General features: G+C 57.5%; 1 protein-coding gene across 1 annotated transcript in view; it reads left to right on the top strand.

The window, feature by feature from the left end:
- The window catches only part of REXO1 (RNA exonuclease 1 homolog), a 44,721-nt gene extending 35,113 nt beyond the window's left edge, over window positions 1-9,608 (top strand). Inside the window, exons 12-16 of the mRNA XM_063403123.1 lie at window positions 1,919-2,029; window positions 2,358-2,473; window positions 2,664-2,802; window positions 5,994-6,114; window positions 7,134-9,608. Of these exons, the coding sequence (XP_063259193.1) occupies window positions 1,919-2,029; window positions 2,358-2,473; window positions 2,664-2,802; window positions 5,994-6,114; window positions 7,134-7,222 (576 nt within the window). The 3' untranslated portion in view covers window positions 7,223-9,608. The remainder of the gene's footprint in view (window positions 1-1,918; window positions 2,030-2,357; window positions 2,474-2,663; window positions 2,803-5,993; window positions 6,115-7,133) is intronic.
- The last annotated feature ends 2,831 nt before the right edge of the window (window positions 9,609-12,439 follow it).

Below are 12,439 nucleotides of genomic sequence, written 5' to 3'. Positions count from 1 at the left end.
TGGAGGGAAGGGCTGAAGCTGTGAGGGAGAGGAGTTTGCTGTCTCCTGGCTGCTGAGCTGCTCTCCCCATTCCCTCAGCAGAGCAGGGTGCATGCAGAGTGGACAAGTGTGGCCCCTTGCAGCTGGGAAGGAGGAGCAGTGATCCATGAGGCCTTTGAGCAGTGCTGGCTGTGGGTACAGGCAGAGATTGGCCTCAGTGGTGGCCCAGCTGTCTCATTAACTTCAAATGATGCTCTTCCTGTGCCCTGGCTGCACCTGCAGTAGTGACCTGTGCAGGAAAATATGCAAATCCTGCTTTGGTTTCCTCTCTGCCCACACATGTCTGCTTTACAAGGACCTCAGTTCCTCATCTCTCCAGCCTTTTATCCTGAGACAAACCAGAACAGTTTCATTCCTTGTAGGGTGAGACCTGTGGGAAGCCCTGAATTGTGTTGGGCACTGCAGAGGCCCCACCTCAAGTCCTGGGAGCTGTTTTGGGCCTCTCATGACAAGAAGGACATTGAAGGGCTGGAGCATGTCCAGAGCAGGGAACAGAGCTGGGGAAGGGGCTGGAGCTCCAGGAGAGGCTGAGGGAGCTGGAGGGGCTCAGCCTGGAGAAAAGGAGGCTCAGGAGGGCCCTTGTGGCAGCTCCTGACAGGAGGGGACAGCCGGGAGGATCAGGCTCTGCTCCAGAGAACAGGGACAGGAGCAGAGGGAACGGCCTCAGGCTGTGCCAGGGGAGATTTATGTTAGATATTAGGGAAAATTTCTTCACAGAAAGGGTTGTAAAGCATTGGAAGGGGCTTCCCAGGGCAGTGGTGGAGTCACCATCCCTGGAAGTGTTCAAAAAACACGTGGATGTGGCACTTTGGGGACATGGTTTAGTGGTGACCATGGTGGGGCTGCTGGGTTGGCTTGATGATCTTGGGAGTCCTTTCCAACCTTAAGGATTCAGTGGTTCCATGGTTCTGAGCATTGTGAGGGAGGCTGTGCTCAGGCTGCTGTGGTTGTGCACAAATAAATTAAGATTTAGGGACAGACAAAACTTCAACACAACAAAAAACCCCACTGGGGAATAAGGGAGGGAGAGCATCACCTCTGGGTGTGGTGCAGGTTGGTTTTACCTAAAACCATGTCAGCAGGCGAAAGGGCAGTCACAGCTCTGCCTTGCCCTCAGTTACCTGTTCTGCTTCCCCTTTAAACTTCACCCAGCTTAGAACCCCTGCTGCCAGGAGGGTTTCAGGATAACCAGTGGGCTCTGTGCTGTGGAGGAGTGTGGAAGTACCTGTGTTGCAACAGCAGCTCAGTCATGCACTGGCTTAAGCCACTTGTGAAACCACTCCCTGAGTTTTCCTGCTGGATCTTGTTGACCCTGGAGCTTTAGCTGGGAACAACGCAGAGTGCTTGGAAATGCCTCTGTTGCCTCAAGTGCTGTGGGCTGGAGCTCCTGGTGGTGTGGGCTGGCTGGGTGTGGACTGCAGTGGCTGTGAGTGGGTGCACACAGACACGCTCTGGGGCTGGGTGTCTGTCACGTGCTCCTGGTGCTTGTGCAGGGCTGTCTGAGGTTAGGACCCTGCACCCAGCCTTGTCTTGGCCACAGGAACCAGGAGCTGGAGTTACATCAGTGTCAGGCCTCAGTGTGACCCTTCCTGACTAATTCTCCTCCAGACTGAAAGCTCCTTCTCCCCAGACACATGACACCCTGCTCCTCCATGTGCTGGCAGTACAATGCCACAAGCCCCGATCTGCCACTGGAATCAGGGCTGCCCATGGCCGTGTTTGCTGTGGTTGTGAACTTCTCAGGCTCACTGTAGGCAAAACTTACTCCTCATTAAGAAATTATTAAAACCCCACTTTTGTTGAAGTGGAGGTTTGTTGGAGTGAGGTCTTTGGCTTCTTGTTCTTACCATCACCAAGTGTCCCTGTCTTTTCCTTTCAGCAACACGTGCACGATGGGCGCAAGGAGAGCCTGGATGGCTTTGTGAAGACTTTTGAGAAGCTGCCCACCACTGATGGCTACCCTGGGATCTACGCCTTAGACTGTGAAATGGTGGGTCCAAAGCCAGAACAAAGCTTTTGGGGACTGACTGAGGTGTGACACAAGTGACTGAAGGGAAGCTGTTTCCTGACCTCATTCTCTCTTGTCTGAATGTTGGTGCTGGAGGTGTAAATGAGCTCTTATTGATTGGTGTGTTTGACTTGAGGGCTGTGCAGCCCTGGCAGGCTCTGCCTGGCCCACGCTGGGCAGTGCTGCTGCCTGGCCCTGCTGCACCAGATGTGCTGCATTTTGGGAGCTGCAGCACTTGGGTGAGTGGCTCCACAGATCCCACACTGTGGTTGGCCTGCGCCTCCCATCACATCTGCCCTGTTCCTTGCAGTGCTACACCAAGCAAGGACTGGAGCTGACAAGAGTAACTGTGATCAACTCGGAGCTGAAAGTGGTGTACGACACCTTTGTCAAGCCAGACTCCAAGGTGGTGGATTACAACACCAGGTAAGGGCTGCAGCACCAGCTGAGGATGGAATTCCTTGGGACAGAGCTTTGTGCTCTCTCAGGAACTTGGTGTGGCTGGGAGCACTTGTTGAAACTCCACTGACCACCACTCCCTAAGGGCTGAGGGGCTTTGAGCCTTGAGGTGTTTCTTCAAGTGAAGGACCCCCGCCTGTGTCCTGTTGCTCTGCAGATTCTCAGGTGTGACAGAAGAGGACCTGGAGAACACGAGCATCACCCTGCGCGATGTCCAAGCTGTCCTACTGAACATGTTCAGTGCAGACACCATATTGATAGGGCACAGCTTGGAAAGTGACCTATTTGCACTAAAGGTAACTGGGGCTCTTGGCTTCACATCTCCCTGTGGTGCTTTCCCCCTGCAGAGGGTGTCAGGTGTCTCCTTCAAATTTAGGAACTGTTTATTTCCAAGGACAGGTGGTGGGGTGGCCTCACCTCAGGTCCTGTGTGCAGTTGTGGGCACCACAATATAAAAAAGCCATGTGCCCATTAGAGAGTGTCCAGAGGAGCTGTGAAGATGGGCAAGGGTCTGGAGGGGCCTCGTGAGGAGCAGCTGAGGGTACTTGGTTTTTTCAGCCTGGAGGAGACTGAGGGGAGACTCACTGTGGTCTTCAACATCCTCATGGGGGAAGAGGAGGGGCAGGTACTGATCGTTTCACTCTCATGGATTGACCAGGGACAGGAGCCCAGGAAGGGCTGAAGCTGTGTCAGGCCTTGGGCTGGAGCTCAGGGAAAGGTTCTTCCCCCCGAGGGTGCTGGGGCACTGCCCAGGCTCCCCAGGGAATGGTCCCAGCCCCAAGGCTGCCACAGCTCCAGGAGCGTTTGGACAATGCTCTCAGGGATGCTCAGGGTGGCATTGTTGGGGTGTCTGTGCAGGGACAGGAGTGGGACTCAGTGATCTTTGTGGGTCCCTTCCCCCTCAGGATATTCCAAGATTCCATGGTTTCTCCAGTCTCTGAGCCTGTGTGAAGCTGGTTTTTGTGGAAGTGCAAGGGAGTGGTGTCACCTGAACTTTTAGTGGCTGCTGCTGCCCAGGGTGACAGACCTGGACAGGGCTCTGAGCAGCCTGGTCTAGTGCAAGGTGGAACAAGGTGGTCTCTAAGGTCTCTTCCAACCCAAACCATTCCATGATTCTATGACTGATCCCAAATCATTTACCTCTCACCCCTGCCAGATCTCTTCCCAGTTCTGTGCCGGCTTTTCTAGTAGTGGTGGTGTTACTTTGATGAACTTATTTTGACCTTTTACCTGTCCTGTTTCCTGCCCAGCCCTCATCAGCCCAGTGTGCCCATCCCTCAGCCACCTCTGCTGTCCTGCAAGGGAGCGTGTCCTGCTCTGAGGCCCCAGGGCTTTGTCCTGGGTCACTGGGAGAGCATGTGGCAGGCAGGAGCCAAGTCTTTGTGCTCACATGCCAGAATTTCCCTCAACCGTTCTTTGTCCCCCAGCTCTCCTGCTGAAGCCTCTGTGGCTGCCAGCTCCCCGCGCTGGGTTGGACACAGGAGCTTTTAATGCCTGTAAAACACTTTACCTCTCCGTGGCACCCTTTATCCCAGCCTTGGAGAGGCTTCATCATAATCAAAAAAAAATTATTTCCAGTTAAATCAGCTCGAGATGACTGCCTTGGCCTCTTAGAGGCTTGATTTTCTCTTAGCACCACAGCTGCTGCCAAGAGAAGGAGCCCAGAGCAATCCAGCAGAGGCGTGGGGTGTCACAGCAGAGTGGCCGAGGCTGTGGCAGTAAAGCCACATCTCACTAATGGCTGTGGCAAGTTCCAAGTGCTGATGGCATTTCAAGTTTTATTTAAAGCTTTATTCTCCCGTTTCCTCAGTCTTCCTGATCTACATAAGTAATTACCACTGTGTCTGGGAGGGTGCCAGAGCTGAGTGCAGCCCAGGGGAGATTATCCATAACGTTGGCAGTTTTATACTCCGAGGAGTGGAGCAGGTTGTTCCTGTTAAAGTGCAGCTGTTCTGGGGCAGTTGTGGAGCTGTTACTGATGGAGTTACGGGTTGTTCTGCAACATGAGCTGGTGCCTGGAGGCAGAGAGGAGAGGGGATTATCAGGGTCCTGTCGGAGTCATCCATGTTGGGACAGGACACAGGTTTGTCTCTTAGGCCCTGCACTTCACTCCTGTGCTCAGGATATGGGGTTGCTTTCATCCACATGCCTTTAGCTCCCACTGAATGCAGTTCATGACAGCAAAGGATTAATATTGTCTTAGCCTGAGAGGAAGAAATCAGTGTTAAAGAAAGCCAGCCTGCCCTATGATTATGGACTTTGTCAGGTGGGGCCTTCTGGCTGTCCCCAGGCCCCCTGGTGCAGGGCAGGGAGCACTGACCTGTTCAGCATCCTCAGTCCCTCTGGTGTGGTACAATTCATAGCTGAGGTGTTGGATTAGAGGGCTGGAGCCCCTCTGCTCTGGAGTCAGGCTGGGAGAGCTGGGGGTGTTCACCTGGAGAGGAGAAGCTGCAGGGAGAGCTCAGAGCCCCTTGCAGGGCCTGAAGGGGCTCCAGGAGAGCTGGAGAGGGACTGGGATGAGGGATGGAGGGACAGGACACAGGGAATGGTTTCCACTGCCAGAGGGCAGGGCTGGATGGGAGATTGGGAAGGAACTGGCCCTGGCACAGGGTGCCCAGAGCAGCTGTGGCTGCCCCTGGATCCCTGGCAGTGCCCAAGGCCAGGCTGGACAGGTGAAGGTGTCCCTGCCATAGCAGGAGATGGAGTAGAAGCCCCTTAAAAAGTCCCAAATGGAAACACTCTGGTATGATTCAGTGATAGAATTTCCTTGTCCCATTCCATCCTTGCTGAGCTGGTGCTGGTTAAAAACTTCCTGTTGAGTCACTGCTGGCGGATGGGAGGATTTGGGGTTGGTTTGCACCCTGAAGGCCAGGCCTGCTCTGCAGCAGCAGTGTGATGTACATCCTGCTTTGCCATGCACATCCTGCCCACTGCTGTCCCCATCTTAGAATCCCAGAATGGTTTGATTGGAAGGCACCATGGAGATTACCCAGTTCCAGTCCTCTGCCATGGGCAGGGGTGCCACTCACTAGACTGAGCTGCTTCACCTTGAGACACAGTGGAAAGGTTGCTACAACTCACACAGAGGCTGTTGTGCAGTGAGCTGGTTCCTCAGCTTAGCTTTTAATTGTGAAAGACTCCAGGGTTATTCCAGCTTCTCCAGGCTGGGGGATTAAGTATTGGTCTGTCCTGCTTGAGTTACACAAACTGGATCAGCCCCAGATCTCTGCTGCCCTGAATGTGAGGTTTCAGGGCTCTGGGGGCAGGCGTGTGGCTGGCACAGCAGTGGGAATCCTGTGTGCACACCCTGCAAGGGGAGTCATCCTGGATGCAGCCACAGCCTCCTGCCAGACTGGTTGGGTGGGAAGGAGAGCAGTGCACAGAGCCCCAGAGGTGACCAGGAGGTGGCTGCAGCATGGCTGCTCCCAAGGAGTGCCTGTCCCCATGGCAGTGGGGAGATAACCCTGTCCCTGTGCTCCCTCCGCAGCTGATCCACGGCACGGTGGTGGACACAGCCATCGTGTTCCCCCACCGCCTGGGGCTGCCCTACAAGCGGGCCCTGCGCACGCTGATGGCCGACTACCTCAAACGCATCATCCAGGACAATGGTGAGGCTCGAGGGACCCCACTTCCTCCTGGCTGTGGTCTCCTCAGCCCTGCCTTCCTCTGCCCTCCCCATGCTCTTGCTCCTGGTGTTTCCTCCCCTGCATGAGTGTGGTAGCTGGGAATGTGCTGGCATAGGAAGCTTCAGCCACAGCTCGTTTCAGTGTGACCCCTGTTCGAGGGCAGAGCTCTCCCTGCTGCCCTCCCTGTGCTGCGAGGGACGAAGGAAGTGGTGTGGGAAGGCTGAGGGAGGCTCTGCCAGGGCCAGGTCCTGCCCTCCCTGCTCTCTCTGGCCAGCTGGGATGGACTCTCCTGTTGGAATAGGGGCCTGTTCCCTCCTGTCTTCCCTGAGCACATTGTAAACACTGCTGGGGAAGCTCCCAGCTGTCCATAGCTGATGGTGTCAGGCTGGAGCCCAGCATAAAAGTGTGGGTTTAGTGGAAAAAAAAATACATGTTTAAAGTTGGGAGTGCTCAGCCTGGAGAAGAGAAGGCTTTGGGGGCTCCTTAAAGCTCTTTGTAGGGCCTGAAGGGGCTCCAGGAGAGCTGCAGAAGGACTGGGGACAAGGGATGGAGGGACAGGACACAGGGAATGGCTTCCACTGCCAGAGGGCAGGGCTGGATGGGAGATTGGGAAGGAATTGTTGGCTGTGAGGGTGGGCAGGCCCTGGCACAGGGTGCCCAGAGCAGCTGTGGCTGCCCCTGGATCCCTGGCAGTGCCCAAGGCCAGGCTGGACAGGGCTTGGAGCAGCCTGGGACGGTGGGAGGTGTCCCTGCCATGGCAGGGGTGGCCCTGGATGCGCTTTAATGAACCATAAAACACAAACGCTTCTGTGATTCTATGGAATTCTTTAAATCCCTGGCTGTGGCTCAGGGTGCTCCCAGGTGTGGCTGTGGCTGCAGGGGACAGGGAGCAGCTGGCTCTGCCTGGGGCAGCTCACTGTGCCGTGCTGTGCTGAGCTGTGCCGGACAGGCAGCCCTGTGCAGCAGAGGGGTCACTGCCACACCTGTGTTTGTGTCCCCAGTGGAAGGACACGACTCCAGCGAGGACGCCAGAGCCTGCATGGAGCTGATGGTGTGGAAGATCAAAGAGGATGCGAAAGTGAAGCGATGACCCGCGCGTTGTCTCTCTGCTGTTCTCCTGCACCTCTGTGAAGAAGCAGTGCAATAAATGCCCACAGCCACTCTGTCCCCCTGTGCCAGCAGCATGTTCCTGCTCCCCAGCCACCCCAGCAGGACTCCTGGACTCACACCTGCAGTCCCCCTGTCCAGGTGGTGGCTCTTGGATCCTCAGACTCCACCTGAGGGATGCTCTGTGGTCCAAGCACTGCCTTGTGGGCCTGGCAAGGTGGTTTTGAGTAGCACAACCAGAACTTGTTGGTTCCTAGGAGAAGCTTGTTAGAGGTAGGTTGGAGATGTGCAGAAAGATCTTTTCTGGTTCAGTTAAAGGTAGATCGTTTACTTTTTTTTTTTATTCCAAACGTTACTTAAATTGCCTCTGTACTCCAAAGCAGCATTTGGAGAGGGGGGAGATGGAAGAAGGTTGGGCAGGAAGCTGTGAGTGGATTGTGTAGCTGATGTGGGAAGCAGGAGCTGAGGATCAAGCACTTGGGAAGAGGTCCTGGTGCAATCCCACTGCAGAGCTGCAGAAGGGGGAGGCTGGCTCTGAGCAGCTGGAGGGAGAGGAGTGAGGTGGGATCTGGGAATTGGCACGTGCTGGGCCCCAGGTGCTCTCCTTGCTGGGGGCTGGCTGGCACCTTTGCAGTCAGTGCAACGGGGGAATCCACAGGTATCACACCTTGCCCAGACCTCAGGGAGCCACAGGGACAGGGACAAACAGCTCCCAGAGTCAGGGAGAACCTGCATCCCATCCTGCAGGGTAGGACAGTCCTTCCCTGACCCTCCGCTTCCAGCAGGGCCCCAGTGAGCTTGTGTTCAGGGAACAAGGTTTTTGGGGTGTGCAGGTAAGGTTGCACCTAAGGGTGGCCTCAGCATTTGCAGGACTCCCCACCAGCTTGTCCCTGATGCAGGGATATGGTACAGGCAAAGCAATAGGGAAAAATCCTTCATTTCAACTCGTTGGGGGTTCTGCAGAGAGCAAAGGAGCCAGCTGTGTGTCTGGCACCTGGACAAAGGCACTGCTGAGTGTGACTGTCACTGGGGTGACTGGGGCACAGCCCAGGCAGACTGGATGGCCCTGGTGGGTCCCTCTGCCCAGACCCTGCTGCTGTCTGGGGACAGCAGAGCTGAGGGGAACAACCCCCATGGATGGGGGTCTCTCATCTGGGGTCAGGGAGCACCTTCACCCCATTCCCAGAGCAGTGACCGCTCACCCTCCCTGGCAGAACTGGAATTGTGTCCCTGGCATGGGCTGGCTGTGTCAGTCTGGGGGCAGTGGGGCACAGGAGCTGCTGGGGTTTGGTTCCTGTCAGAGCCAGGTCCTGCTCACTCCTTTGTACCCTTGCTGGGCTCAGGGTGTGGGGACAGCTGTGTGTCCCCTGCATGTCCTACTGAGCTGTGGGCAGGAGCGTGGGCTGGGCTGTGTTCTAGGACAGGGATGTCCTGCTCCAGCCCCACACAGGGCCTGGTGAACTCTCCCCATCCCACTGCTGCCCTCCAAGGCAGGGAGGTGGCTTCTCTGCCAGGCTCTGGGGGAGCCACGAGGAGAAGTGGGGCTGTAAAGACTGCTGTGACTGCTGAGCCCATCTGTGTTTCCTCTGGCAGCCTGTTCCTTACCCAGGCTCTGGGGATGCAGCTCCCTGACACTCCCCCAGTGTTCCACATCCAGCTCTGCTCCTTCCCTGCCCTGGGGCTTCTGCCCCAAGCAGCCTTGGGACACCTTGGCCTGTCCCCGTCCCGCTGCCTGCAGGGAACAGTGCTGTTCCTGCCCAGGCTGTGGGAGAGACAGAGTTCAGTGCTTCCCAGCTGGGGAGGGAGGGTTTGCTCCTGCTTCTGCCTCTTTCCCATGTTTATCCCCCATTGATCTTCACCCCTGGCTGCAGCGATGGAATGTCCCTGGAGCAGCCACGTCACATCTCAGATCTGGCTCTTGCCTCTTGCCTGTTCCTCAAGAGGCAGCCCCTGCTTCCCGGCCTTCCCACAGCAGCTCCTTCCCTGGAGAAGCCCGGGGCATTCGAGCATGGACACTGTGCTGTGTCCTGCTGTGGAGCTGCTTGCTTTGATCCCATCTCCAGGGCCTGGGGCAGGCAGGACATTCCTGCCAGGCCAAGAGACCTCCATCATCTCCCCTCCCTTTCCCCATGGTCCAGCCTAATCTGAGGCTTTTGGGGTGGGGGTGTGGGGGGGCTGCCTACGTCAAGGGATGTCCCTGGGAAAGTGGAACCACATCCAGCCACGGCATCAGTTTGGTCAGAGCCAGTCCTGGCCCAGGGCTGCCATCGCCTCCCAGGCACCAGAGGTTTGGTTGGGTTGTACAGAACGATTGTAACCTGTAACTTTTTGTAATTGTTTTTAATAAAAGAGTGTTGACTAGATGCACATTCCTGAGTCTGGGACTGCTCTGCCTGCGGATGGGTTGTGGAGGGGAGGTGCTGGAGCCATCCTGGAGCTGGGAGGGGCTGGGCAGGCTTCAGGAGATCTTCCCCAAGCTGGGTTCAACACAGCAAGGTCCTGCACGGGGGCCTGGGCAATCCCAGCCATGAGCACAGACTGGGAGATGAACTCATGGAGAGCAGCCCTGGGGAGCAGGACTTGGGGGTGTTGGTGGGTGAGAGGCTCAGGCTGCCCCGGCCATGGGCACTGACCCCAGAACCCCCCTGTGCTGGGCTGAGCCCCCAGCGTGGGCAGCAGGGGAGGGGGGGATTCTGCCCCTCTGCCCCGCTCAGGTGAGACCCCACCTGCAGAGCTGCCCCAGCCCTGGGGAACAACAGCAGCAGGACATGGAGCTGCTGGAGCCAGTGCAGAGGAGAGCACAGAGCTGCTCCAAGGGCTGGAGCCCCTCTGCCCTGGGGACAGGCTGGGAGAGCTGGGGGTGTTCACCTGGAGAAGAGAAGGCTCCAGGGAGAGCTCAGAGCCCCTTGCAGGGCCTGAAGGGGCTCCAGGAGAGCTGGAGAGGGACTGGGGACAAGGGCTGGAGGGACAGGACACAGGGAATGGCTTCCACTGCTAGAGGGCAGGGCTGGATGGGAGATTGGGAAGGAATTGTTGGGTGTGAGGGTGGGCAGGCCCTGGCACAGGGTGCCCAGAGCAGCCCCTGGATCCCTGGCAGTGTCCAAGGCCAGGCTGGACAGGGCTTGGAGCAGCCTGGGACAGTGGGAGGTGTCCCTGCCATGGCAGGGGTGCAATGGGATGAGCTTTGAGGTCCTTCCAACCCGATCCCTTCCAGAATTCTGTGACAGCAGTGAGGTCAAGACCCCGTTCTGCTGCTTGGGGCTGGAGGTGGCCCCGTGGGGTCCCTGCGTGGCCCCTCAGGTGTCCCCCCCACCACTCTGGCACAGGGTGACAGCGGCACCGGGCCCGGGCTCAGTGGGGTCCCAGCCCCGAGGGGTCCCAGCCCGTCCCCCCTCTGCCCTTTCGTGAACCCGGGTGCCGCCCAATCCAAACCATTCCGTGATTCCTCGATCCCTCCGGGCTGCAGCCGCTGTTGATTCCTCCGTATGCCCCCGGCGTGGCTCTGCGGCACAGCCCAGCCTCTCCCAGCTCCCTCTGCCCCTCCAGAACGCTCCCGCCCGCCGGCATGAGCCGAGGAGCCCGAGGAAAGGGGATCAAAGCGGTGCCACTGCCTTTGGAGAGATCCCCGATCCCAACCCCCTGGATTGAAAGAGGAAGGGGGGGCCGTGGCCGGGCCCTCGCTCCGTGCAAGCCCCGCACACCCGAGGGGTGCCCGGGCACATCCCGGCCTCATCCCGGAGCCGGAATGGAGCCTCGGCATCCCCCCAGCCCTGCCCAGGCTCCCCCGGAGCCCGTATCAATCTCCCAAATGGGGCAGGAATTAAAGTGCCAAGCCAAGGAGCTGATTCAGCACGGAGGAAGAGGTGAAGGTAAAAAGTTCAAATAAAAAAATAATGGGCCATTAGATGACCTCACTGGCAATGTGTTTTATTTAACGCGCGGGTGATGGCTCGGCGGTGCCAGCGGCCGCTCCGGGGGCTCTAAAAGTCACGCCTGGCTCGTGTTCTCAGCCACCTCCGCGGGCCTTGGTGGCACTGGGTGCTCCGGCAGTGACCGCCAGCCCCACCCCGTGCCCGAGGGTCCCTCTTCTCCTGCCGTGTCTCCCCTTGCAGCTCACCTGACTGCCCGAGGTGACATCAAGGAATCCCTGTGGTGACAAAAGCGTTTTGCTTTGTTGCACTTTTGGAGCCTCGAGGGTGACAGGGACCTTTCGAGTTTCCTTCGGGTCGAGGGTGGGGCAGGTGGGATTTTTAGGATTGAAAGAGCCCTGGTCCCAAGGGAGCAGCACTCACCCTGCCCCAGGCATGGGGAGGGACAGAAGGACACAAAGCCAGCTTGGACAGGGCTTGGACCAGCCTGGGACAGTGGAAGGTGTCTCTGCCCATGGCAGGGGTGGAATTGGATGACCTTTAAAGTCCTTCTGAACCCAAACCACTCTGGGATTCGATGACACCTAAGCATGTTCAGAATCTGCCTCAGAGGTCTGTCCCTCCTGTTTTTCCCTGGAAGATCTTATCTCCCAGGGCACTGCCAGAGTTGGGGCATCACCAACAAAAGGGGTTTTCTTGCTCTCTGAAACCTTTGCCCCTTTTGGGTGGCTTTGCCTCTGGCTCTGAGCGTGGCTCCAGGCCTTGGCACTGCCCATGTCCACCCTGGTGTTCAGATGCTGCAGCTGAATCAGGGGAAGCAAAGGAGCAGAGAGAAAACCAGAATCCCATTCCTTCCCCTTCCCAAAACTTTCTGAGCTGAAACCTAGGAGATGAAAGGAAGCAGCTTGCTGTGGACAAGGCTCCATTATCACCCCAGCAAGGGGAGAGGGACAAGCTCAGAGGTGTTGGTGGATCATGAATCCTCCCACTTTTCCCCCCTCACTGGGGTGCAGTCCCTGATTCCACAGTGTCCATATCCATGGAAGCTGCCTCTGGCCCATCCCAGTCTGAGCTCTACTAGTGCACTGGTGCTGCTGGTCTGGTCCTGGGAGCTGTCAGGGCTCCAGTGCCCCACAGGGTCCCTGACAGCCCTGTCAGAACATCCCAGCCCTGCAGGACTGCCCTGCACGGCTTTCCCTGCCCCCTGACCCCACCCTTTCCTTCCCAAGGATGGAGGGATACTCCAAACCTGAATCAAAGCACCCTCGGCCCCAAAGCTGCCCCTCGCAGGGGGAGAGAGGTTTTGGACAGCCCGGGGCCCATCGGGTGCT

This window comes from Prinia subflava, chromosome 8 (genome assembly GCF_021018805.1).
Source record: "Prinia subflava isolate CZ2003 ecotype Zambia chromosome 8, Cam_Psub_1.2, whole genome shotgun sequence".
NCBI classification, from domain to species: Eukaryota; Metazoa; Chordata; class Aves; order Passeriformes; family Cisticolidae; genus Prinia; species Prinia subflava.
Note: the sequence above shows the minus strand (reverse complement) of the source record. Positions and strands in the feature narration are given on the sequence as shown.